Consider the following 25,250-nt stretch of genomic DNA (forward strand, 5'->3'; position numbering starts at 1 on the left):
AGAATGAAGTTAATGGGAGCTCTTTTCGCGTCCACTCCGTTGTTGGAGGTGGTAAACTCCTTATGCTGTGGCACATGGAGTGCAATTTATATCGTCCTGGCAGATATAGTCGAGCGGCAACCTTCATTCTAGGTATTGAGAATCAAACCATCGTTGAGGCTCCCGATGGCTTGGAAGCGAAGTGAACCTTGGCTCCTGGTTGGCTGTCACGGCTTCCTCTGTTTACCCCTGTAGTGGCGCTGCAGCCAGCAAACAAGTCCTTGTAGCTGAGTCGCGGCGGCTTTTCAGAAAACTTCACCTGGCATCGCCTTGCCAACGGTGGTAGCCTTTGAACCAACTCGGCTTCGCCATCAGCACCAACCATCCACCAAAGATCGGTATGGAAGCCGCCCTCGACCTCGGACGCGATGGCGATGGCTTCTTTAGTAGCGATGAGGATCTGCCCTCTGACTACCCCGATGACGATGCCGGGTTTGGCCACGAGGCTGACGTGACACTCGCCTCCATTCACAAGAGCCACACGATCCCCTTTCCAATCCGTGCAAGCTACACTAAGTGGAAGCCCTGGGAAGCCTTTCGGGAGATCGTCCAAAACTGGTCGGTCCAACCAACCCCCCGTCATCGGAGACTGACTGACGCTGACTATTTCTTTAGGAGAGACGCCATCATCAAATCTTTCAATCTCGACGAGAACAAATTCTACGTCATTCGCTCTGACAAGTCAGCTGGGCGGAACACCGAGATTGTCTTCAAAGTCCTCCACCCAAACTCGGAACCGAAAGAATGGCTTGGATACATTAGATTCAAGGGACGGGACGGGCTGGGAACCGTCGAGATTGCGAACCGCAAGGCTATACTCCAGCCCTATCATCTTGTCCTTGGCGGTACCACGAAGGATGATGATACGAGCCAAGCGGGCGAACATGGCGAAGGTCTGAAGCTCGCCCTCTTGGTCCTCATGCGTGGCAGACAAAACCATCTTGTACGATGTCGCTCGGGCGGATTCATGTGGACCTTCAATTTCACCAACCGGGGCCACCTAGTCGCCCATCTTCGACGAATGTCGCCCGAAAGAATCCGCAAGGTCTGCGACATGGCCGCAAAGCAGGTCAGCAAGACATTGCTTCCAGTCGTGGTGTCGCCAGAGCATGATGTGCAATTCTTCATAGGCGAGAGAGGGAAGGGAAAGGACGGCTTTGGACGTTCCCTCAAGCGCGATCAGGTCAAACTGGAGGAGTTCGAGGACTGGCTCAAAGCAGCCTTATTCTTGCAGAATACCGAGGGCGGCGGCCGTATTCTGAGCAAGCGGGGAGATCTCATCACCGATGATGGACTTCGTGGAAACGTCTACCTCAAAGGCCTGCTTCTGCAAGAGTCACACCCCGACAGATCTGCCAGCGTGACCGGAAAGGTTCTGAAATATGGCTACAACTTCTCGCAAGGAGAGACGAACCGTGAGAGACAGTCTCTTCTTAATGCCAGGAAGGAGTCCCAGGCGATTCAAGCCATCTGGCACGAGGCACTCAGACTGAAGCCGCCTCTGATCGAACAACTGAGTAGCATGCTGAATTCCAGCAAGGACGAGTATGCAGACGTCTCAATGGTGCAACACCACATCAAGGTTGAGACTGCCTGTCGTCTCAAAGAATACCTCTTCGGCGAAGAGTTCGCGGGCAAGTGGTATTACTCGGCCGAGGAGAAAGCTCAGGTAACGTTATCTCGTGCGAAGCACCGCGTCGCCGTTTGCTAATCGGCACAAGAACCCGCGACTCTCGAGAATTATCCAGGGCCTTGGCTGCGAAGGAGTGCAGCTGACCAACACCTACTGGTCTATCTTAGAGAGTTACAATCTCATTCGATCGGCTGGAGAAGAAGAGGAACGCCTCTTCCTAGCAGCCGATGTAGCTCACGTTCCGCACTCTCAATTTGCTAGAGACATTCAACGCTCGCTTCTAGCCTGTGTACGAGCCTGTCCGCAGACCAATCACATGTCTGTGGAGTTTGTGAGAGCAGGCGAACTGGACCTCGACTCATTCTATTTGGAGGAACAGTCTCTTCTGAAGATCCACAGCAGGTGGCTCACAAGCAGCGCAGCCATGGAAGAGCTGGGCCTGCCAGCTGACCTCGATGACTCTTATATCATGTTCCATACGGTCAAGCGACTGTTCGCTGAAGTCCTCCAGCAAGTGCCAGAGGGAGACTTCCAGGCAGACGGTGAACGGACGAGCGACTGGTATTTGAAGAGAGAGTTGAGTCTTGGGGAGCAGAGACTCCTCAATTATATGAATATCAAGCAGAAGATGCAATTTGAGTCTAGCTCAGTATCCTCAGCGCTCACCATTAAGTGGCCAGAGGACCTTGGCCGGGCAAACAATACGAGAGTGTCCATTCAGCTGCATCGCATCAATGGGTGCTCTCATCTCCGAGACTTGCTGCTCTCCAAAGACAGTATGTAATTATCTCATGTCTCCCTTCCGGCTAGACTCACATGCGCTAATCCTCCCCAATCACAGTCGACCGGGAAAAGATCACCTGCATCCAGCCAGGCCAGGAGACGGAAATCCCACAAGCGATCACCGTCAACTTCACCTGTCGGTCCTATACATTCCCTCTGTGTAACGCTTGGCACATGATGCAAGACCCGGACCAGGGAGTGGAATATTTTGCCATCTTTTCTATACCCGCGGATCCCGAGTCCTTCGCTGTTGTGACGGAGAATAGCTGCGTGATGCCTCGAAAAGTCGCTCCATTACCAGAATCACAGCGTGCACCTCGGCAGATTAGAGAGATTCCTCGAAACACGGCAAAGACGCCTCAGTCGCAGGAGTCCCCTGCAAGTAGTTCGGAGAATAGCCAGGGTCGTGCCACAAGCCGATCCCCCACGCGTTCTCAATCTCCCTCGCCGACTCGAGCGCCGTCTCAGGGTCCAAGATCGCCGGCAGTGGAAAATAGAGGTCGGGATAATGATAGCACACGGCCAGAGAAGAAGACCACTTTCAGTAAGGTCCACCCAGCCTGCATGTTTCCTAGAAGTCCACTGCTAACCGCGAGTCTCAGCCTTGGGGAAGCAGCTAGAGAGTCTTGACATTTTCAAGATCGACAAGAGCCACTGGTTTGAGGCTGTGAATGTGGGAAAGGTCGAGGCCGTCATTGGAGTCCTCAACCCCGAGACGGTTCCGGATTTGCCACGAAAGCGAGCTAGAGTTGTTGTAGAGATAGATGACGAGGATTGACTGGAGTGGCTTGGAGAGAGAAAATGCACTTTGCAAACTTACAAGCTAGGTGGCTTGTAAGAAAGGCGATAATAGTTGCTAGTAGCATGGAAAGTAGCAACAGCGAGCCTTAGCCAGTGCATAGCAACGTCGGCTTTTATAAGCATAGCCTGAATGATTTTTATAATGCAAGGCATGTAGGGAACTATTATAAAAGCATTAGCAGCAAGGCAAGCGTCGTTTTCGTCGGTTCCACCAAGAACAATAATCATGCAATTTGCCATGTTTCCAGAAGATCGCAGATCCAGTTGCATTGGTTCGATCTAGCCAACTATGCGTATGTCTCCGAAGCCGGGATTCCCTAAGAGGGGAGCAAATTGATGAAGTAGTTCGTGATCGTGGAGGTTGTTGCATGGAGGTTTCTATCAGAATGCGCCAAACACCATGCGACTGATAAAAATTAGACTGCCTTACCTATGGGTCGTATTCCCCAGAGGCCAGAAGAATGGTTTAAATGCCTTCTCTATTCGAAGCTAGGTAGTCATCGTAGACCCAACTCGGCGCTCTATCAACGTCGCTCCATCTAAACAAACAAAACACCGGCGCTGTCGCCACACTCTACTAGCAATTGGTATCGGTCAAACCCCCGTCACCACTAGATTATTTACCGAGCTACTCCTATTAACACAACCAAAGACGGCTTGCTCTGTCCGCCCAAGGACAGCCGCTATGGATCATCATCAAAATCACCGCCGCGACCTCTCGACTGCAGCAGCACTCAGCCCCTTCTCGAGGGTGCTGGTCATGGCCAACCCGACCGGGGTCACGGCACCGTTGGCGACCTGAGGCGCCGGGGTGCTCGCCCTGGTGGCCGGCGCCGACCGGTTGTGCTGCATGTGCGCCGTGACGAGGTGGCCCGCAGCCAGGGCGCTGCAGAGCGAGAGCTCTCCGGCCAGCGTCGCCGCGGCCACTATCCGAGCCAGCCGGCGGGCGTTGTCGCCGGGGCTGGTCGGGTGGGGGCCGCGCACCCCGAGCATGTCGAGCATGGCGCTCTGGGGCTCGAGGATCGTGCCGCCGCCAAGCGTGCCGACTTCCAGAGAGGGCATGGAGACGGAGATTTGAAGGGATCCGCGGAGGCTGCGAGGTTTGTTAGCACAACTGCTCTTGTTTTTTCTTCCGCCCAGAAATCAACTTACTTCTTCATGATGGTGATACAGTTGGCGCTCTCGACCACCTGTGCTGGGTCCTGGCCGGTGGCAAGGAAGATGGCCGCCACGATATTCGCAGCGTGAGCATTGAATCCGCCAATGGATCCGGCCATGGCCGAACCGATCAAGTTCTTGTTCACGTTGAGCTCGACCATAGAATTGACGTCGGTCTTCAGGACGCTCTTGACGATGTCGGCGGGGATGATAGCCTCGGCGACGACGCTCTTGCCTCTACCATCGATCCAGTTGATGGCCGCGGCCTTCTTGTCTGTGCAGTAATTGCCGCTCACCGACACAATGTTCATGTCTTCAAAGCCCTCGTTGACCATGACGCTCAGGGCGTGTTCGACGCCCTTGGAGATCATGTTCATGCCCATGGCATCGCCCGTCGTGGTCTTGAATCGAATGTAGAGGTTCGTGCCGGCAAGTGCTGTCTTCATTGACTCCAGGCGGGCGAATCGACTAGTCGAGTTGAAAGCCTTCTTCATCGTAGCTTGGCCAGCCTCCGAGTCGAGCCAGAGCTTCGCGGCACCCGCCCGCTCCAATGTCTCAAAGGTGATGCAGGGACCACGGGTCATGCCATCGGCCGTCAGGACAGTAATCGCGCCTCCCCCGGCGTTGATAGCCTTGCAACCTCGGCTTGCGCTGGCGACGAGCACGCCCTCGGTGGTAGCCATGGGGATGAAATAGCTCTGCCCATCGATCACGAGTGGGCCGGCGACACCGACAGGGAGAGGCATGAAACCGATGACGTTCTCGCAGCATGCCCCAAACACCTGTTCCCAGTTGTAGTTTTGGTACGGCAGCTTAGATCCATCCAACAGGTGGGTCAGATCCGCCGTAGCCTTGGTGCGCGAGATGATGGTCCGGCGGATCTTAACAGCGCGGGTGAAGTCCTTCAGAGTCTTCTCCAATGCATATCCGGGTAGCTTCCCTCGCATTGATAGCCAGACTATCTCTTCATCGTTGAGCTCGGGTGCCCGCTTCTCCGCGAACATCTTCTCTACCTCCTCCTGCGTCCTCTGCACGGCCTGGCCCTCTCCGGTCGTCGCATGTGCTCGCTCCAAGGGCAGGTCAACGTTGTCGGCCGCTGGTAAGGCCCTTGGCTGTTCTCGCGGCGGTCGGATGTACTCGCCAAGGGGCAGGGTTGCCGACTCGGTGTCATTGAACTTCTGGGCCTCTGCCAGCTCCTTGGGGTCGATGGGGTGATCCGGCAGATTTGGGTCCTTGATGCCCCATCTCGCGGCATTGAACAGATACCCGTTGAGCGCGACACTCAGGGCCAGGGCGACGACGATCCATTTGGATAGAATCGGATCTTCCAAGCTCTTGAGAATGCTGCCAACCATCCTGCCTCCGACCCCGTATCCTCGCAGCTGGTCCAATGCCTCGTTCACACCCTGGCCCGAGGCGGACTGGGACAGGTCGTAGTGGATCGAGGGGAATTCCAGCTCATACTTGATGGGCGTTAAAATGGTCACCAGGGTCTCCACGCCTTCGGATTTGGCCGAAGCCAAGAGGAGATCCAAGCCGTTGGATGCGACCTTGAAGGGGTCCAATGGCGGCGGGGTGACGAGGCCTCCAAGACCCCGGGCCCAGGTCGAGATGCTAGACAATGAGTTCGAGCTGCGGAACGGGATGGTGCAAAGGTTCAAGACGTTGACCATGATAAAGCCAGAAACCATCAGGCCCTTAAACTTTGGAATGCTGGTGCTCTTGATCTGCCGGCCGAAAATGGTCGTCCCCGGCTGCCCCTTGCCGTCAGGCCTCGGCCAGTCGTTGCTCCGGGCCACATTCTCGGCGACCCTGCGACTGACACCGTCATCCTCCAAAGCCCTGCGCGTTGCGACGTGCCGCTTGATCCGGTTGATCTCCAGCTTGATACAGAGGATCGCAGTGTAGAACGAGAACAACAGGATGCAGTCGAAGACGAGGATCCAGGCAGCCAAAAAGCAAAACTGTTGCAGGCCACCCTGGACTCCCGAAGCAGCGCCTGCGATCAGGATGGCAATCTCGATCGCGTAGTCCTTGACAATCTCAAAACCCTTCTCCTTGATCGCGACCTGGATGGCGGTCTGGATCACGCTCGGCGACCCTTCGCTCAATTTGGTGCCCTTTTCGGAGTCCTTGGTAAGGGCTCGACGATGCTCAACAGCATGGGAGAGGACCGCGCGAGTCAGGACAATGTTCTTCTCAAAGCCGATAGTAACGACCAGGAAGGGGAGACCTTCGGACAGCAGGACGACGGAAATGGGGACCCCAAGCTTAGTAGTGACGATCAGGCCGAACAGGAATGCGAAAACCGAGGAGAAGATTACACTCGCGGCCAGCCAGAAATTGGACCCCATGCGCCGCATCGAGAGGAAGAGCGAAACGAAGGTGAGGTGCATCGAGATGTAGCCGAGGACCATGATGATGATGTCCAGCGTCTCTGCATTCTTGAGAAGATCGATGAACTCGATCCAGCTGTTATGGGCCCACCGCGCAATGCTGCTCCTAGTCTGCACGCGGGCGGCCTTCATGATCCACATCTTCTTCTCCCGGCCATTCTCCGTCTCCCGGATCTCCTGTCCCGGGATGTCATTTGGGATCTCCTGGGCCGCGGAGAGAAACTCGGACGCCTGGTTGTAGGGGATGGAGAATGCCAGGGCACTGTCTTGAGAATATGTAGAGAACGAGTTCGAGGTCGAGGGCAGCGAAGTGATGGACAGGTTCCCGGGGATAGGAACCGTTGTTGCTAGGGGAGCAGTCTTGGGCGCATCCGTCGAGGACTCGGGGAAAACGAGAGTGAGGAGGGCAAGATGGTTGACGTCTGCCGAGACGGGCGAAGTATCGTCGACCGACTGCCACTTCCAGGCCGTGTCCGAGCCAGCCCGCAGCGTCCGACTTCCCTCTACCAGGCACGACCACTCTGCCTTCCTAACGGACCTTGTAACGTCGAACAGGCTCTCCTCAAGCAGCCCGATGTAGGTCGAGCTTGCCAGCAGGGCAACGATGACAATGGTGTGGATCGGATTAGACGAGGTTAGGGTCGAGAGAAACTGCAGTGCAGGCGTGATTTTTTTGTTGATCCAGGACGGGGCGGCTGGCTTGGCAGGGGGCTGCTCCCCCCGAAATCGGGAAGGAAGGAAGGTGGAAGCGATCATGTTGAATACGTCTTTCGGGTTGGAGGCCTGGCTATCGGTGAGGCATTTGGCAGAAAGCTGGGCTTTGCGATTGCTGTCTGTAGAGTCACATAAGCTTGACGAGTCCAAGTCAGGAGAGAAGGGCAAGTCAAAGTGGACATGGCGCCGCCGCCGCGAGCGGGCACTTGCCATGATGCATTTGGGGAAGAACTCTAGGTAGGAATGGAAGCAGTGGTAAAAGATTAGGGGTCTCTTACCAAGAATATGGTTGCAGAGGCAAGCAAGAATCCTTTTCTTTATATCCTGCGTCGCACACACAACAATGTAGATATTCACTCGGCGACGTTGGTATCCGGGACTGTTGGCTGCGCAGCTAGTGAATTTGGGTGCTGAAAGAGAGGCAAAGTAGGGGCTGTGCTTCTTCACTTGCCCAAGAACGGTGCGAACAGAAAAGAATTGACAATGCTGGGTGAAGCAAACAGCCAAGATTCCAAGAGAGTGATGTGTGGTTCCTTCTCCCGGTCACCATCAGGCAAGTGCTTGCAACCCACGAGGTAAAGCAAGGAGGCGGTCACTGAAGAAGAAAAAGGACAAAAAAACGGATGTTGGGACGGGCTGCAGAATTCAAATTCCTACTGGCCAATCTCTGCACAGGGCCTAGGCCAGGAGGTAATTTGGCCGGCCGCCTGCTGCCATCCCAACTAGCGCGGGTCCTTGGCAATGGGTATCTTTGGTTAGCAGAATTTAAGAGGCGGTCAGTTGCGTCCAAGTCTAATGATTGTCCTGCCCTTTCCTTCATATTGTTCTCCATCGTCTTTTGTTCCCATCATCGAGTCAACTGACTCTGGGATCTCGCCAGCCCAGATAGAGGGCGCCCCATTCGGTAGCGACGGCAATGGAACAGCTTCCTCCTTGGAGATGATGATTGCGATTATCGGCTCAAACAAGGAAAACTGCCCCCCCACCGCGTTTAGCCTCGCACTGTGTAGGGATTATCTTATCAGGGTAAAAATGGCGGGACAAGGGACCAGTTTGTGCCCGTGCCTTGCAGGACGTCATAGGCCCTCTATGGCCCTCTCTCCCGGTACCAAGGTACTATACATTCTTGCCTGGATTTTTCGGCTCAAAATCCGGTATCAAGTAGATCATAAAACCTTCGACAAACGACTGGATGATGCCGTCGTTACTTGCCTCGTAAGCCCTCGGCCCCGACCCGCCGCCGTCCGTCCTCAGAGCAGTATTCAGCTGCACAAGCTTCAATCCTGGCTCCGGCTTCGACACCACAATCTGCCTCCAGGCCTCGTACTCGTCGTCCACGACGTTAAGCGGCTCGTAGAGCTCCCGGCAGGACTCGACGTCAGCGATGCACCGCCACACATGGGTGCGGCATAGCATCCGGCCGAGCGAGGACTTCCCGTGGCAGGTGATCTTGGAGCGGTCTTGGCGGCCGGGTCGTGTTCGACTATCATGACGCCACCACCGTCAATCAGTAGGTGTTTGAGGATGGCGAAACTTACCTGGTTCTGAAGTCAGCAAGCCGTCCGATCTTATCTCGATAGAATTAGTAACCCTAGCGTGCGGTTTGCTCCATATTCGGGTTTCGGCGTTGAAGCTTCGGAGGGCTCGAATACCTTCGACTCCAACATGGAGATAGGTATAGTATATGACTATTCTATGTCATAAACGTCATGGAATACCGCAAGTTCAGTCCAGGGGAGTACTGACGATCATCTGCCGTGACTGTGGTCGTGTCATTGTAGCCGAACATGGAGAAAACCTCCTGTGTCAGCAAGAAAGTACGAGACCAGCATCGCCCGGCACTCGTCCAAGTCCCTGGCTGATACCATGTCTCGATGGGCTTGCCCGTCAGAGGATTGGTTAAGAGATTAGCTGTGGAACGGCCTTTCAGTCTAACTTGCCGCCCTTACCTCTCCCTTCAAGCCGAGCACTTTACATTGACGTTTGTGTTGAACGCTGCAGTCAGCTGACTTCTGAGACAGCTTCTGCTTAAACGTGTGCCACAAGAGCAGCTTCATATTACTATTCGTTTCCTCTCTTACCATTTGTGTGGTTAATCTAGACAGCTTACATAGCTTGGTTATAAGCGTGGACATGCGAGCACTAGAACCCAAGTGTAATTACCGCCTACGTGTGCACAAGTTAATAGAGAACATCATCATTGCTAGGTGAGTGGTGGTGTTTCTCACCTTGACCGCCAAAAGGTTCCTGGTATAGCATTCCCTTGACTACGTAAAACAGGGGCAGATGATGCAGATTCAGCATCAGAGATATGCCTATTAGACAGCTACCACCTTGGACAGCATACAAGTTATATGTTAGGGTAAGCCGATAACCCCAGGCGACCTCGAGGACCTCGTGCTCACAGTCGCTATAAAAGTATCCCAGCGGATGCCGACATGGTCGGTATCGCCTTGGCTAGTGCCTCCGGTCAGACATCATCTCCTCGCCCTTGTTGCAGATCCTGAGTTGACCGCCCTGGGGACTGCGAAGTTTCTGTACGAGGATTTCCCCCAAATGGATATTCAAATGTGGTAACGAACTTCGAGTTTCTTCGCACGAGGATTTTGTTTTGGGAATTTCTCTGCGGGCATGCGCCATTTGCTCTGCAGGCAGGTGGTAAGTTGGCAACAGCTGCATCGCTGTCACTATTGCCATTCCTAGCAATGGCAATAGCAATAGACAGAAATAGCAAGAGTGACAGGAGTGACAGCAAGAGCGATAGATAGCAATACCAATAGCGATGGACAGCAACTGCCACCTGCGATGCACTAACCGCCTGCCCGCGGAGCAAATAGCGCATGCCCCTGGAGATATTCCCTTTGTTTTTAAAAACTTAGGATATTCGCTTAGAGCTTTCACGTTTTCGAACGAGTTTCTAAGATGTGATTTACGAACCTCTCTATTCTATTACCCCTTATTAATCCTGGTCTACTAACGACTCAAACCCTGAATTATCCTACACCAGCACTATTCAGCTCCGGTTGCTGCAGGGACTTCACTTAGATCCTTTCCCAAGGTAATAAAATGCAGATCATCCCTCAAAACCCCCCTCCAATCACCATGGCGGTCGTACGGAAACGGCGTCGTCTCCCCAGTGGCCCGGTACCCCCGCCGCGCGTACCACGCGATCAGCTCCGCGCGCGTGCACACGACGTCGAACTCCATCCTCGCGGCGCCCCACTCCCTGCGAGCGTAGTCCTCGGCGTACGCGAGCGCCCGGCCGCCCAGGCCGCGGTTGCGGCGGCCGACGTCGACGGCGAGCAGGCCGAACCAGGCGCGGTCCGCGTCGAGCCTGCGCACGCTGCAGTGGGCCACGAGCGCGCCGTCCGCGTCGGTGCCGGCCAGGACCGTGCAGTCGGGCTGCGCGATCTTGGCCGCTATGCTGGCGGCGTCGGTGACGTCGACGCTGGTGTGGTCGGCGGACAGGAACACCTGGGCGGTTGTGTCGGCGCGGAAGGCCGTGTTGATGAGGCGCTCGAGTTGGACTGCGTCTTCTTTCGTTGCGAGGCGGAAGTTGACGCTGTCGGCGGCCATGTTGGGATGGTAAGAAGGCTGCGCGGTATTGCTGTGTTTTAATTATTTGGATGCTGAAGAGAGGTGGCTTTTGGTTATGTGGTCTAGATTGTTGGAACCTCTAAAGGGATACATAAGCTACGTGTCGCTACCTAGGATGAGTACGCTGTTAGATAAATGTGCAGGGCGTGAGTCTGGACTCATTGAATGTCCATGTAATAGGAAGGGCGTGCGGTTGAAGTCGGCGGTGGTGTGTTTTTTAACCGGTGTGGCGCGTGCATTCGGTAGGCCTGCGTCTGACAACGGTCCAAGATATCGGGCAAAGGTACGGGAAAGGAAGGAGCGTAGGCTTCTTCGGGAAGGTGCACACACACCTGAGGGGCCGGGCTACGGAGAGGGGCGGCTTGAACTACCTACCTACACAGTAGGTAGGAGAGGCAATTCCCTGGCCGTGGTTCAGGAGCATGCCGGTAGTCCATTTTAGTACGCATTGGCGCTGCAGTGATGACAGGGTCCCATGCCATGCTTCAATCTTGTTATCCCAGGAGAGCCGATCGCGGCCACAATCCATCAGACCATGGCTTTCATATTTCCCCCAAAAATGTAGGATACCAACTACATTAGATGACGGGTGGCTAGCCCTAGATAATTGATCAGCCCCTGAGCCTCCCCACCTCAGGCCCATCCACGCTGACAACCCTGACGCCTGCCTTCTCCATCTCAAGCCTACATTCCGGCCACCGCGCCGCATCCACGGCACGGGTCCCCTCCTCGACCACGAAGGAGCCAAACCCCTCCGCCAGGGCATCCACAGCCGTGCTCCGCACGCAGTAGTCGGCAGTCAACCCAACAACATACACGTCCGTGACACCGGCCTCCCTCAGCGCGGCAGCCAGCCCGCTGTCGCTGACGCGCGGCCGCCTCAGCGGGTCGTGGAAGGCGCTATACATCTCGACGGCGGCGTGCGTGCCCTTCTCCACGACGCGGTCGAGCAGCCCGGCGTCCAGCTCGGGGACCAGCTCGGCGCCGGGCGTGCCCTGCACGCAGTGCACCGGCCACAGGCGCGTCTGGTACGTCTCGGCCGGGTTGAGCGGGTTGGCGACCGTGCACGTGTCCGCGAAGGGTCGCTTGCCCGGGTGGTTGGCCGCGAAGGAGATGTGGTCCGACGGGTGCCAGTCCTTGGTGGCGATCCGGGCGACGAAGCCGGGGAGGCGGAGCAGCGAGTTCACCACGGGGATGATGGCCCGGCCCTCGCTGACGGCGAGTGAGCCGTTCTGCGATGCGGCTGGTTAGTCAGGTCTCGTGGATCGTGGAGGCCGGGGCTTAAACCATGGATGCTATTGGTCTTGGGCCTTGATGTGGTTGGTTTGACTTACAGGAGGGCAGAAATCCTCCTGCAGATCGACCACTATCAGAGCTGGTTTGAAGGCCGGGTCGGCCATTCTCTCTCCCTGTGCTAGGGGCTTGCGCCAAGTAGATCGAGCCAAATTTATGCGGCCTGCTCACTCTTGGTCGGGGTATGATCAAGCTACAGCAAATATGGTAGATTGAGGTAATGTACAGAAACTGTTTGTAGCTTGAATGGATGCAGATTGAGATGGATGGTGGGGCACGCACCGAACTAATTGAGGCGGGGATGACCCCATTTATACTGCTCGCGCTACACTGCCTACCTACTTATCTACTCCTACAAACATGGCACCTGTGGAACTTGACTCTTTTTCAGCGCAGCACATGAACCTAGCGAGCAAGCATCATCCCTTTATTACCCCTTTAAAACGCATCGCAAAACCACCAGCCGCCCACCATGCCCCCAACCCCGACCAGCTCGGCCCAACCCCCTCCCCCCCGAGATCCCAATCCTCGGCTCCGACGTCTTCAGGCCCTCTGGCTCGCCCGCTCCGGTTCGGGGCAGGGTAATTTGCATCGACGCCAACGAGAGTCGGAACGGAAGCACTTATGGTCAGGACCTTGTTGGGGGTTGCCTGTACTGAGTGCCCCGCACGTCAGACGACCGCCGGCTCGGTCGCGACGGTCCAGCTCCCCAAGGGACCGGCCCGACCTATAGGGGCGCCTCCGCGCCCGGGAAGTTCCCTGTGATAGCGTGGGATATAATAGCACGGGTCCCGAGGAGACGAGAAAGATATGAGGGAATCATTTTCAACCTATGGCACGTAAAATACACAGAACCCGCCCGCATCCCGCATCATCTCTCGTGTGGTCCATTACGATCGGAAAGAGTGCATTCCTCCAACCACTGTCTCCTCCATGTCATCCTAGCAATACAGGGATCGCAGTAGCGCTGCATGGCAAAGGTCTCCATCGATTCGACTTGCCGAGTTTGCTTGCTTCCGGGAAACCGCTGATGGCTACCATTTTCCTATCTTAGCAATCTCCCCTCTCCCTCACCGGCCGACTCGGATGACGCCCGCAGCGATGAGCTTCTGAATCTTGGACCGGATAGTAGGGTTCTTCATGTGCTCCGCCAGCGCCGCCGGATCGGATTGCGCCTGCTGAAGGATGGCCTGCATGACGGGGTCCTGCATGGTGCTCATGATCTGCGATAGGGGGTCAGTAATCGATGTCCGTCTCGTCTCCCAGGAGCCTTGTTTTTGTTTACTCACCTCTGGATCGCGCATTAGGCGCTCGCGAGTCTGCTCTTCGGTCTCGTTCTCGCGTGCGGAATACATGGCCGTCATGGCCTTCTGCTGCTGCTGCTCGATTTCCCGCGCATTGGAGCCCCCGTGGTGCTCGTTGTCGACGTTCGCCGCCTCGGTGCACGCATCAAGACACTTGCTGTACTCGCGCATGCCGAAGTAGGCTTGCGCCTTGCGGATGTAGGCACGCACGAACTTGGGGTCCTTCTTGATCGCGCTGTCGCAGTCGTCATGCGCGCTGGGGAACTCGAGGAGCTTGATGAACGCCGCGGCGCGGTTGCTGTACCCGCGGGGATCCTCTGGGGCCCGCTTGATCATCTCGCTGTAGGCCTCCACCGCACCGGGCCAGTCAGACTCCTTGAACTTCTTATTGCCCTCCTCGCGAGCCTGCTCTGCCTTCTCCGGGTCGATATAGGCCTTTCGGGCACCCTCGATCTTGTTTCGCTCTGCTGCCCGGACCTTAGTAACGACTTCGGGCGTTCGGTGCTCGCGAAGTGACATGTTGTAATGGTCGATGGCCTCGGCAAGCTTGCCCTGTTTCTCGTAGGCAGTGCCGATGCGGGCGTAAGACTTGGCAATGACCTTGAAGTCGGCATACAGTGCCCGACCCTCCTCGACGGCCTTGGAGCACGTGTCGATACATGCTTGGAAGTCGCCCTTCTCGAAGTACGCGGCCCCTAGGTTATTAAGGTATGTGATATCCTTGTGGAGGTCCCACGCGGCCTGGTAGTGCTTGATTGCCTGGTCGAAGTTGCGCTTCTTGTAGTTCTCGGTTCCGAGAGCCTTCTCCTTGTCCGCGGCTTCCTTTGCCTTCTTCTTCTCAAGCTGCTCCTCGTCGATCTCTTCGGCCGCCGGCTCCGGCTCTGCCGCCTTCTTTGGTTGTCCGTATTTCTTTGGCGGGGGAACGTCAGGCATCTCTTCATCTTCTGGCTCTGCCGCCCTAGATCCAGACGCCGGGGGGGCAGCTCCACCTTCGGGCATGGCCATATCCATATCCACGCCCATCATGACCCCTAGGACCTGAATCAAGCGGGGATCGCTAAAGAGCTCCTGTGTGTTGTTCGGGTTCTGCTGGATCGACTGGAGTTTCGCCATGAAGGAAGGATCGGCAAGGTAAGCGCTGGTCTTTGGGTTTGCCGCGAGCTTCTGGATCAGCTGGGGATCGCTGAACATCTTCCCCATGCCCCCGGTAGCGTCACCGAATGGGCCACCGAATGGGCTACCTGTATGTCTCTTGTCAGCGAAATTGTGACAGTGCGATAGGCTATATTAGGGGACTCCCATACCTCCACCGACTTCTTGCTCCATCGCTCTCTGTACCGAGGCAAGATCATTCTTCATGCCCGCATTGTTTGGGTCAAGCTTCAGTCCCTCCTCGTAGGCATCATTTGCTCCGAGCAAGTCACCCTTGCCGTACAGTGCAGTCCCCTTACGTCCCCATCCCTTGGGCCAATCTGGCTTTAGCTCTGTGGTCTTCTCGGCATCCGTGAAGGCATTGTCCCACTCCTTCTTGGAGGCGTAGGCAGCTGATCGGTTGCTGTAAAGGATGTGGTTCTCGGGCTGGAGGGCGATGGCTTGGGTGAACTTGTCACTAAATAGAATTCGTTAGCTCACATGCTCCAATGAGGCCTAATATTCATCATGCATCCCTGCTCGGCACCAGCTCCAGATCAGATCATGACTTACATAGCCTCGTCGAAATTCTTCGCTGCGATAGCCTTGTTGCCAAGGGCTTTTAGTTCGTCTGCAGTCGCCATATTGAAGGTTCGAAATATCCGTAGGTGCTAAATTCAGGTCTATGGCTCGGGTCTTGGGTCTTGGATCCAGTAACAAAGGTTGTGGGAGAAGTTCTCAGGTGAGGGAAGAATTTCCCATAGAAGCAAATAGCTGAAGTCAGAGCTCCGAAGAATCACTTTCCATGCCTTTCGATGGAAAGATGTGTTTTGATTGGCTGAGGGTTCGTAAAGCTCCCCGCACCTTGTTAGTGGCTTGACTTTGTGGCGTTAGCTTCAGTACAGTACCTATCTTGAAGGGCCCGTCCTCTCAAATCTTTCATCTCTGCTATGCCCAAACATGCCATTTACTAGGCATATATGACCTACCTACTCCTAGTTCATGAATCATGGCTAGCTTTATTTCCTGCTAACATTGTCTTTGCATTGCTGGGACAGATTGTATCGGTTTATTATTCCTCCTAGTATAATTGAAGCCCGACCAGTCGTTGAACATGCAGGTAGCAAAAGATACAACCCCATAGAGCTCCCATCCATATCAACCATACCACCTCCCCCCACCCCCAACCAGAAAGCAGAAGGTATAGCTTCCAGAAGCTAAATCTGGTGGAAGTAGAGGACCTGATCCCGCAGCTTCAGGTGGCGGGGACAGAGGCCGGAAAGAGATGTGTGCTGTCCTTCGGTATCTGTTCGAACAGGACACCGAGTTCGTAAATAACCTGTATAACTATCCGTTGACATCAAGACACTTGTGATCGCACATAATATCTGAACACGTATATGGATCTGTATACTTCCGCTTATCCATAGGGGCTTGCACTTTTTGACCAATTTGTTCGCGTGGGTCGTGAACCATGGACTCGAGCACCGTCGACTTTCAAGAAGCTGACATATTCCGTCCGGGTGGATCTGGCGAAAGCATTGCTGTCGGAAAAGAAACGTGGTGACCACTCTCGGAAGTAGATAGGACGCCGAGTACGGTGGATAGAGACCAAAGGTCGATGGTGCGATATAAAGGTACTGATTGACCCATAACTCTTTGTAAAGCGAAAGAAAAAATACAGCTCATGCCTTGGTACCAGGTAACAGCGACCATTTTGCCCACAAGGACCCGGATTGTAGAATCTAGGCCCCATGTGCTCTGGAGCCGATAAGATCATGAAGTCCAAGAGCAGGTTCGCAAGGATTAGATTGGGCAAAGTAAATCAGTGTGGACGTTTGGTCTATTTAAACTAATCACCTCCCATCTGATCTCAACAACCACAAGCTATCAACAGAAGCCGACAAAAACTTTTGGGGTGACCTCCCGGGCAAGATATAAAATATCTTGCGCCCGGCTAACTCCCTCGCTGCCCAGTGCAAAATGGAAAAGAAGAAACAGAACCCCCGACCTCCTCAGCTCATTATCGCCATGAGTGCCTCCCCAAGGGTCTGGACTGACTGGTCACCGCGATGCACTGGCGGCGGCTCCTTGTCGACGCCCATCAGATGATATACCGCCGTCTGGGCCGCCCGGACCGAGTACTCCATCGTGAAGGTCACGTCCCTCTCCATCTCGACGTACTGGCCCAGCAAGCCCAGGTTGCGGCTCCCGCGGGGGACGACCTGCGGCCGATCGCCCGCTTCCCGGGTGAGGTACGGGCTGCCGATGTACGGCATCAGGCAGGGTATGGTCGTCGACTGCTCCAGCGTGGGGTGTATCGGGAGGTCCAGGTGATGCAGCAGCTCAGTGAGGATCTCCTCGCCCGTGCATTCCATCATGGGCTTCTTCACGAACGTGCCCTCCTGGTCGGGGTACAGGCCGTATCCCCAGAGGACATGGACGTTGTCCGGCTGGTTGAGGAAGTAGGGTTGGTGGGGGATGGTTATCGACATCATCCAGGGGCTGTCCCGGAAGGTGATGAGCGGGCAGCTGCCATCGCTGCTCCTCGACCACTCCCTAAGATTGTCGAGGAAATCGGCGTCGATGAGGGTGACAGTGAAGGATAGCCATGACGACTTGGAGATGCGGCTGTAGAAGGTCTTGGGATGACCAAAAGCCTCTGCGTGGGGGTTCGCTGCAGGGTCCGCGAGTGAGGTCCAGAACTTCCACACGGGGTCAGGATTCTCCATAAGAGCGTCTTGTGCGGGCAACGGTGGTGGTGGTCTCTTGTTATCCCCGACTCGGGAATTCGCTGTCGATGACCCAAGGGTAATTAGAACGATGTCCGAAGGTAGTATATCCACGGTGGTCTCGTTCCCCTTGTGCGTGCTGTGGAGCGCAGACACGCAGATATCGTTCCCTGGACGAAACGCAACTGAAGTAACCGCGGTTTCTACAAAATATCAGCATGAAGGACTGGGAGCCTCCAGTAAAAGAAACCCACATACCGTACTGGAAATCAACGCCGAGCTCCTTGAGATGCGCCTCGAGAGGAACAATCACACACTCGTAGTCGTTCATCGGAGTATGCTCGATGCCTGCCAGAGTACTGATATGGGGGAACTCATGCAGGAAGCGATGAAGATACCTCCTGAACTCAACCGCACTATGCCACGGCTGGAAGCCATACATGCTCGACCACATGTCCCAGAATTTGGACTCGAAGAATTCCGGCTTGAAATGTGCCTGGATCTCATCGCTGGCCACATTTTCTTCGGCCTCAAGCACCAGGCCCAAGATATCGAGGCGGTCCGTAGTGCTCAGCCCGATACTCTTCACATCGACGATCTCAGGTCCAGTGGGTGTCGTGGCCACCAGGCGAGCCCGGCACTCGCCTAGCTCATCGTGTCCCTTGTTGAAAGAAACGATCTCATCCAGCACCGTCTTGGAGGGGTCCCTGATGGACGAGACCCTGGAGAGAGTGTCGTACAGGCAGTTGTATGTGAAGTTCAGTTTCCGTGCTGCGCGAACCGCATAGCCCTTCCTCCAGTCCCCGGCTCCTCCCATTGAGCCTCCCGGGACAGGCGATGCCTCGATGAGGTGGATCTGGTGCGCCGGGACGTGTGCGTCGTGATGGAGGTGCACAGCTGCGGCCAAGGAGGCGATCCCGCCCCCGACCAGATAGACATTCGTCCCTTCTGGTCTTCTGACCGTGTGAATTGTTCCATTCATGTTTGTGGTGAACGAGAGCTTAGCATCTCGTGTACTGGGTGGCGCCATGCAGCGCTAATATAGCTGATGTGGCGGTGGGATGATCTCAAAACGAGACTAGCACAGTCTCAAGACTCCAGTTCTATGGCAAATGTCATGTTTTGGACCAAGGCCAGGATGGTGTAGCCAAAGTATGGCTTTAAAGGAATATTGATGAGGAATATTGATAATAACAGACGTCATGAAAACGTATTACTTCATGATTTTCAGGGTAGCACACCAAATGCAAGCGAGTAGTCAAAGTTACGTATCATAATTCACTAAGATGGACCTAGAAGTAGCAAAGCGCAACGCGACCAAAGAGTGTGTGAAAGTACCCGATGACCTCTGTATCGTACGATTCCTATATACTAGGAGAGAAATGTCGTGAAAACTACCTCGACGGGACGCGACGGTATGCTACCATCACTTATAGGGTAGTCATTATAGGTGGGCCAACGTCTCAACGACGGCTCGTCCCCAGGGGCATCCGCAGTTAGCGGCACGGCAATGCAAGACATGGCTGGTTGAGATGCCGTCTCCCGCTTCCGTGCTCAGTACTTACCTAAAAGAAAGAGAGAAATAGGTGAATTGTGACCAAAAATGGCGAGTAGGAAAATGTGGAGCCGGCAGATGATGGCATCAAGGCCCCACTATAACGGCTCCGGATCTCGGAGCCATGATCTCCTCTCCCAAGGTACGACCTCCTTAACCTCGCCAAGGTGTTCCAAAGGGTAGGAATTAGGCATCGATCTACGAATACGGATTGTCTACTGCCGTGCAAATCCTTTTTCATTCACAATGGCAACCCCCCTGAAAATCGCCGTTCTTGATGACTACCAGGGGCTCTCAGAGACTACCTTCAAGGCGCTGGACTCGTCGTCATACGAGGTCACAACTTTCAAGGACACACTGCTCCCGTACAACCACCCTGGCACCCCACAGGATGTCAAAGACCAGCTAGTCAAGAGGCTCGAGCCCTTCAATGTGATCTGTATGTGATCTGCACGCCCATTGGCTACCCCTGATTCCGCCTCCGACCCCCTGCTAACTCCGCCCAGGCACCATGAGGGAGCGGACGCCCTTCCCAGCCGACCTCATCGCCAGGCTCCCGAACCTCAAGCTGCTGCTGACCACGGGCAACCGCAACGCGGCGCTAGACCTAGGCGCCCTGAAGGCGCGCGGCATCCCCGTCGCCGGCGCCCTCGACACCGCGGCCAGGACGGCCGGCGTCGACAGCACGACGGAGCACTGTGTCGCCTTGATCCTTGCTGCGGCGCGCAACATCGCCCATGACGACCTGTCCGTCAAGTCCGGGGGCTGGCAGACGTCGTACGCGCTCGGACTGGCGGGGAAGGTCTTCGGCACGGCCGGGCTCGGCCGGCTGGGCGTCAAGGTCGCGAAGATCATGAACCAGTCGTTTGGGATGCGGGTCGTGGCGTGGAGTAGAAACCTGACGCAGGAGGCGGCGGATGAGCAGGCCAGGCTGGCTGGGTTGCCCGTGGAGGACTCGGATGGGGAGAAGACCTTCAAGGTGGTGAGCAAGGAGGAGCTCTTTAAGACGGCGGACGTGCTCAGCCTCCACCTTGTGCTGTCGGACCGGTCGAAGGGTATCATCTCCTCGGCGGACTTGGCCCTCATGAAGCCCACGGCCATATTTGTCAACACCTCGAGGGGTCCGCTTGTGGTGGAGCAGGATCTCCTCGACACTCTCAACAAGGGTCGGATACGCGCGGCGGCACTCGATACATTCGACCTCGAGCCCCTACCCCTCGACAGCAAGTGGAGGACGACAAGCTGGGGCCGTGATGGGAGGAGCCAGGTTCTCCTCACTCCCCATATGGGTTATGTAGAGAAGGGGGCGCTAGATGTTTGGTATCAGCAGCAGGTGGAGAATATCAAGCGCTGGCAAAAGGGGGAGGCGCTGACATTGAGCCTTTACTAAGCTTGTCAAAGTGAGATATGTCGTCAATTCGCAATCAGAAACCAGATCTTTTCTGAGGATATCCTTTAGCTAGTTATCTAGGAAGATGTAATGTGTTCTTAGGTATTAGGATAAATATATCAGGCGGACACGTCTCTAGGGGAACATTCTAATTACCCTATTATTTGTCCACGTAGCAGCGGTTTACTCTGACTAACGAACGGAGGTAAAATGAGACAAGCTTGCTTGCTACAAGGGGTGGGTGGATAACTGGGAATTAGCAGAGACGAATAAAGTGCCTCCTTAAATACAACCTCATGGATATTGTGGTTGGGATGGTCGGCTTTTCTTTTTGCACTCTTCGTCTTCTTTCTCATGTCTCCTCGGAAGGGGCCTGGGTGGTGGGTTCCTCATTTTGTCGTATTCCGGAGTTCTCTAGCCGCATCTGCTTTGGGCACCCAAACGGGTTCCTCATGCCTTCCTTTTCTAGGATACTGATGCCAGGGCTCTTTTTGCCTCGTTTGGTGTATATGTGCCCAGGTGATTTGGGAGCACTCACATCTGACTGTACGGCTCCCGTAGTCACCTCCCAGTCTACTCCCAGTCTATACGTTCCATCATCCATGTTACCTACCTAAAGTGTATCTTAGGTAGGCACGCAACCATCTCCGTCAAGGCCAACGCGGTGCCGCAGGTAGATAATATTCACTTGTCTCTCGCCACTGCCAGTCACCACATCCTATCTCTGCGACTTAACTTTCCTCCCGTCAAGGCATACGGGGATTCACCACACAATTACCTTCCACCTGCCACTGTGCAAGACATTCACCTTAGTTTCCAATCTGCGGGTTTACGTCGGTGCCCTGTACTTTCCATCCTTCTATTTTCCTGGCAACAACTAAACCTCACGCGTCTTGAACGCGTTTCTGTTGTGGCACAACCTAACACGATACCTAGGTAGGTCCCTGGTCTACACTCGCCTCGACAGGTTTTATTCTCAGATTACCACCTTGATCTCTTTCACCAACCATCACTTGCGCCGTCTTCCTTCGCGTACTCGAGTTCCACGGTCCTGACGGTCCTGCCTTCCGTCTCCCTGTTTTGGTTGGTACTGTCAGAGCGCCTTTTCTCCCAAGAGTAAATAATCATCAACTGACATTTTCTTCCACCTCTCTAGGCGAGCAGAATTGTTACGCTGTTTCAGGCAGCTCAAGGGCCGATACTTGCAAGCCGATCAGAGTTTACGAGGACGACAACATGGCCAACCAAGGCCAAGGGCTATTGTCCAGCCCCAGAGATACATCGGGGGAAGGGTCAGGCAGCCTGGGTGTCCAGTTTGCAGTGCCCAATCGTGCCACTCAGGTAGATCCTGGCCATGGCAAACCTATGGTCCCTGCCTTCCAGTCAGCTGCTGCTCAGCCAGTTGCTGCTCAGTCAGCTGCTGCTCATGACCACAGCCACCATAAAAATGGTGAGTTAGTATCCTTCTCGGTGGTTATTTCGTGGCTAATATTTTGGACAGATGCTTATCATGGGTTGCCCTTGCCACCCTTCTATCGTCATTACTATGAGGATGGCACGCGCGCCCCTTTCCTTCGCTATCGCGGCGAGGTTCCCCCAAGCGCCAATCCCACGGTTCGTGCCCATGACCCTATCCCACCCCCTCCAAGCCCCCTGAGAGGCACTCCCCAAGACCGATTTAGGACTGCCGTCCTCGGTCTTCCTCCCAAACCATTCAAGGTTGGGGAGGCTCCGCCCCTAAATACCGAGCCTCATATTCGTGGCCAACATATCCCCCCCGTGCCCCCCGGACCCAGTCGTCCTGGTCTACTCCCCAGACCACAACCAGCCTATCCTTCTGGAAGTGGTCGCACACCGCCTCACGGCACGCTATCGTACGATGACATCAAAAGCTCACCAGGCTCCTCGCATCCGGACGCCCCCCTTCTTCGTCAAGGTGGCACCCTTCTGCACCTCCCTGCAGTCCCCTCCCCGGCTATGTTGCTCTCTACCGAGTGCCAGAAACGCGGGTTCAACCCACAGTGGACTGCAGGTGAGATGCGAGGCGGAATGTTCCAGTGCTCGGTGAACCTCAATGGGAGGGAGATCGGCCCTGGCCCGGCCTTTTTTGCGACTTTTGAGGAAGCCAAGCGTGAGATGGCATCCAAGGCTTTGGATATTGTCAAAACCTGGCCGGTGACAAAGGCTCCCAAGCCTGCCACCCAGAACGTCCAGACCGCCACCCAGCCCCCCATGCAGCCCGCCACCCAATCTCGGGCCAGGGGACAGGACCTGGCAGGGCTGCTGAAGTCCGTTCAAAAGAGCAATGCAAGCCTGAGACAAGGAAAGAGAAAGGCAAAGCAGGCCAAGGCGGCCAAGGCAGCCAACTCGGGAAATGGCAGCCGCACTGGACACGTTGCCAGAGCCACTGCTGGCGAGCATGCAAACCTGCAGAAGATCAAGCAAGAGGAAGGGGTGGAACAGCGTCTAAAAGTGCCCAAGATAGTCAAAGACTCGGGCACTACAGGCCACGCGGCTAAAGGCAATGGCAGGGAGAAAACCTCTGGGGAGAAAACCTCCAGGGTCCTTGAAGAGGTGCAGAGCCTCATAGGTACCACTTTCCCCGACAACTTCAATGAAGACCCGAGGATCGCAACCACCTTTCTCGAGGGCCTGGCTCTCGGATCGCGCCTGGCCGAATCTGTTGCCAAGAATTCCCAGCTTCGGGATGGATCGCAGGCCCACGACCAGACTGGTCGCAGTCCCAACAGGGACGCTTTGCGGCTTCGCAGCTACCGTTCCCGGTCTCCCGTCCGCGGCCGAGACCGGGAGAGTGATAGAAGATGGCGTGATCACGGCGAGCAGCGCCGCTCTAGCTATTACAGGCCTTACCAGGATCACCACAGTCCCCGCCGCCACAGCCGGCGGACCCGCAGCCGCAGCCCCGCTGAGAGCCGGACCTATCAGGACCATCATCGCCGGGACTCCTTTGCGAGCAGCGACGTCGCTAGCCGTGGCACCGATCGTGGAGTTGCGCGTCGAGTTGAACGTGGTGTCGAGCCTAGCCGCACCACTGCCAGCGGACCCTCGGTCCCTCCCAAGTCCCAAGGGAAGACGAAGGATCTTCGACAGGGGAGTGGCCTCCAGTATTAAGCCACAGAGCTTTGGAGATGCCCGGCATGCATGGACACATGTCGATATCGGAGGTTATCAAGATGTTTTGAATGCTTGACAAAAGAAACCTGTAGTGGCCATCAACCAGGCCACATCCGACATTAGTGTCATAAGGGCGTTTGGTTGTTGTAATTCTCATGTATCTGGTAGGGTAGATTGGCTGAAGTGTAGAGTACATGATTCGACAATGGCAGATAGCACTGCAGAGTAGGGTACCATTATCCAAGAATGGCGGATCAGCCTCGTCTGGGATTCCTATCCCCTTTACACATTATGCCACCTCCACCAACCTCAAAGTCTGCTAGGCATCCTCGTCGCGCCATCCAGCCGGATGACCACGCCGTTGAGCATGGAGTTCTCAATGGCGTGCCTCGCAAGCGACGCGAACTCGTCCGGCCTGCCCGCCCTAGCGGGGAATTCCATAGCCTTTTCCAACCCCCTACGGACCTTGTCCGACAGCATGGCGGACATACCCGTCTCGAAGATGGAGGGCGCGACGGTGACGACGCGGACGCCTACTCGCGACAGGTCGCGCGCCATGGGCAGCGTCATGGCCGCCACGGCGCCCTTGCTCGCCGCGTACGCCACCTGGCCCATCTGCCCGTCGAACGCCGCCGCGCTGGACACCATGACCACGACGCCGCGCTCGCCGTCCGGGCCCATTGGGGGAGCGGCGGAGAGGTGCGGGAGGACCTGCCGGACCAGGTCGACCGTGCCGCGGAGGTTGATGCCCAGCACGAAGTCGAGGGATTCTAGGGGGAGGGGGTTGCCCCTTTTATCGAGCATCTGGGTTGTGTGGTTAGTTTTTTCATTCGTTTCCAACCCGGGCAGGGAAAGGCCCCAAGGGTCGAGACTCTGAGGCTGCTGACCAGGTTCGGATTCCCCACGCCGGCGGCGGAGATGACGCCCCCAAGCGGCTTGCCGGTCGCGGTGGCCCACTCTGCGACTCCCTTCACGGCGGCGGCGATGCTCTCCGTGTCGGAGACGTCGCATGCCCAGAAGCGGGCGGCCGGCCCGAGATCCTTGGCGAGGGCCGCCCCTTGCTCCTCGTTCATGTCCAGGATGGCGGCGCTGCCGCCGTGACGGCATATGTCCTCGACGCAGGCCCGTCCTAGGCCGGAGGCGCTGGGGTGCAGGGGTTAGTATAACGTGCATATGTGCATATCGGCGGTTGGGGCGATTGACTTACCCACCCGAGATGACGAATGTCCGACCTTCGATCTTCATGTTGCCGAGGGGAAGGGAAAGTTGAGGAGGGGGGACGAGAGGAATAGCAATCTTAGGGAATTAGGTCGGGTGCCAATGGAAAGGCATTCTTGAATATTCTTGAACCAAGTCAAGCAAGCTTCATGTAACATGGGAATCAGTGGTTGACGCCGCCGAGGTATGCCTCGGTTCCCGAATCCAAACCCCCGCTACTGCACTAAACTAGCCCGTGACGTTGCTCGGTCCAGGATCCCTGTCGAAATATGCAAGCAGGGGCAGGGCCCGTGCCTTGCTCTGGAGAGAATCCCTGACCACCGAAAAACAGACAGGCGGTATACACTGATGACATTGGTCTGCGATCCCTA

General features: G+C 55.7%; 10 protein-coding genes across 10 annotated transcripts; 4 read left to right on the top strand and 6 right to left on the bottom strand.

Annotated features, from left to right (window-relative positions):
- Positions 1–248: 248 nt before the first annotated feature.
- QBC33DRAFT_545877 (uncharacterized protein) lies at positions 249–3,482 on the top strand. The gene is made up of 5 exons (XM_060428606.1): positions 249–597; positions 655–1,708; positions 1,761–2,448; positions 2,514–2,999; positions 3,058–3,482. Exons 1-5 carry the CDS (start codon positions 380–382, stop codon positions 3,231–3,233), a joined length of 2,622 nt encoding a protein of 873 aa, XP_060280969.1. The 5' UTR covers positions 249–379; the 3' UTR covers positions 3,234–3,482.
- A 476-nt stretch (positions 3,483–3,958) lies between these two features.
- QBC33DRAFT_456441 (3-hydroxy-3-methylglutaryl-coenzyme A reductase) lies at positions 3,959–7,566 on the bottom strand (the record flags this gene model as incomplete). Its single annotated transcript, XM_060424808.1, has 2 exons — positions 3,959–4,349; positions 4,409–7,566. 2 exons carry the CDS (start codon positions 7,564–7,566, stop codon positions 3,959–3,961), a joined length of 3,549 nt encoding a protein of 1,182 aa, XP_060280970.1.
- A 631-nt stretch (positions 7,567–8,197) lies between these two features.
- QBC33DRAFT_182561 (uncharacterized protein) lies at positions 8,198–9,073 on the top strand. Its single transcript, XM_060422461.1, has one exon. The coding sequence runs from the start codon at positions 8,320–8,322 to the stop codon at positions 8,935–8,937; it is 618 nt and encodes a 205-aa protein (XP_060280971.1). The 5' UTR covers positions 8,198–8,319; the 3' UTR covers positions 8,938–9,073.
- A 1,444-nt stretch (positions 9,074–10,517) lies between these two features.
- Positions 10,518–11,510, bottom strand: QBC33DRAFT_182760 (acyl-CoA N-acyltransferase). Its single transcript, XM_060422463.1, has one exon. The coding sequence runs from the start codon at positions 11,098–11,100 to the stop codon at positions 10,534–10,536; it is 567 nt and encodes a 188-aa protein (XP_060280972.1). The 5' UTR covers positions 11,101–11,510; the 3' UTR covers positions 10,518–10,533.
- A 32-nt stretch (positions 11,511–11,542) lies between these two features.
- QBC33DRAFT_182694 (NAD(+) salvage pathway protein) lies at positions 11,543–12,703 on the bottom strand. Its single transcript, XM_060422462.1, has 2 exons — positions 12,456–12,703; positions 11,543–12,353 (listed from the first exon to the last, which is right to left on the bottom strand). Exons 1-2 carry the CDS (start codon positions 12,519–12,521, stop codon positions 11,733–11,735), a joined length of 687 nt encoding a protein of 228 aa, XP_060280973.1. The 5' UTR covers positions 12,522–12,703; the 3' UTR covers positions 11,543–11,732.
- A 520-nt stretch (positions 12,704–13,223) lies between these two features.
- Positions 13,224–15,647, bottom strand: QBC33DRAFT_545888 (uncharacterized protein). Its single transcript, XM_060428607.1, has 4 exons — positions 15,423–15,647; positions 15,023–15,327; positions 13,704–14,959; positions 13,224–13,637 (listed from the first exon to the last, which is right to left on the bottom strand). Exons 1-4 carry the CDS (start codon positions 15,491–15,493, stop codon positions 13,485–13,487), a joined length of 1,785 nt encoding a protein of 594 aa, XP_060280974.1. The 5' UTR covers positions 15,494–15,647; the 3' UTR covers positions 13,224–13,484.
- A 1,217-nt stretch (positions 15,648–16,864) lies between these two features.
- On the bottom strand, positions 16,865–18,563 carry QBC33DRAFT_456320 (myosin-cross-reactive antigen family protein; the record flags this gene model as incomplete). Its single annotated transcript, XM_060424805.1, has 2 exons — positions 16,865–17,784; positions 17,840–18,563. The coding sequence occupies 2 exons, from the start codon at positions 18,561–18,563 to the stop codon at positions 16,865–16,867; spliced, it is 1,644 nt and encodes a 547-aa protein (XP_060280975.1).
- Positions 18,564–18,920: 357 nt separating this feature from the next.
- On the top strand, positions 18,921–20,720 carry QBC33DRAFT_545895 (D-isomer specific 2-hydroxyacid dehydrogenase). The gene is made up of 2 exons (XM_060428608.1): positions 18,921–19,575; positions 19,643–20,720. The coding sequence occupies exons 1-2, from the start codon at positions 19,383–19,385 to the stop codon at positions 20,524–20,526; spliced, it is 1,077 nt and encodes a 358-aa protein (XP_060280976.1). The 5' UTR covers positions 18,921–19,382; the 3' UTR covers positions 20,527–20,720.
- Positions 20,721–22,503: 1,783 nt separating this feature from the next.
- Positions 22,504–23,658, top strand: QBC33DRAFT_594261 (uncharacterized protein; the record flags this gene model as incomplete). The annotated part of the gene is made up of 1 exon (XM_060431779.1): positions 22,504–23,658. The coding sequence occupies one exon, from the start codon at positions 22,504–22,506 to the stop codon at positions 23,656–23,658; it is 1,155 nt and encodes a 384-aa protein (XP_060280977.1).
- A 22-nt stretch (positions 23,659–23,680) lies between these two features.
- QBC33DRAFT_545896 (3-hydroxyacyl-CoA dehydrogenase) lies at positions 23,681–25,048 on the bottom strand. Its single transcript, XM_060428609.1, has 3 exons — positions 24,869–25,048; positions 24,549–24,804; positions 23,681–24,465 (listed from the first exon to the last, which is right to left on the bottom strand). Exons 1-3 carry the CDS (start codon positions 24,904–24,906, stop codon positions 23,971–23,973), a joined length of 789 nt encoding a protein of 262 aa, XP_060280978.1. The 5' UTR covers positions 24,907–25,048; the 3' UTR covers positions 23,681–23,970.
- Positions 25,049–25,250: the final 202 nt, after the last annotated feature.

The sequence above is a fragment of the Phialemonium atrogriseum genome, assembly GCF_030411735.1.
Source record: "Phialemonium atrogriseum strain 8032-3 unplaced genomic scaffold QBC33scaffold_22, whole genome shotgun sequence".
In the NCBI taxonomy this organism is placed as follows: domain Eukaryota; kingdom Fungi; phylum Ascomycota; class Sordariomycetes; order Cephalothecales; family Cephalothecaceae; genus Phialemonium; species Phialemonium atrogriseum.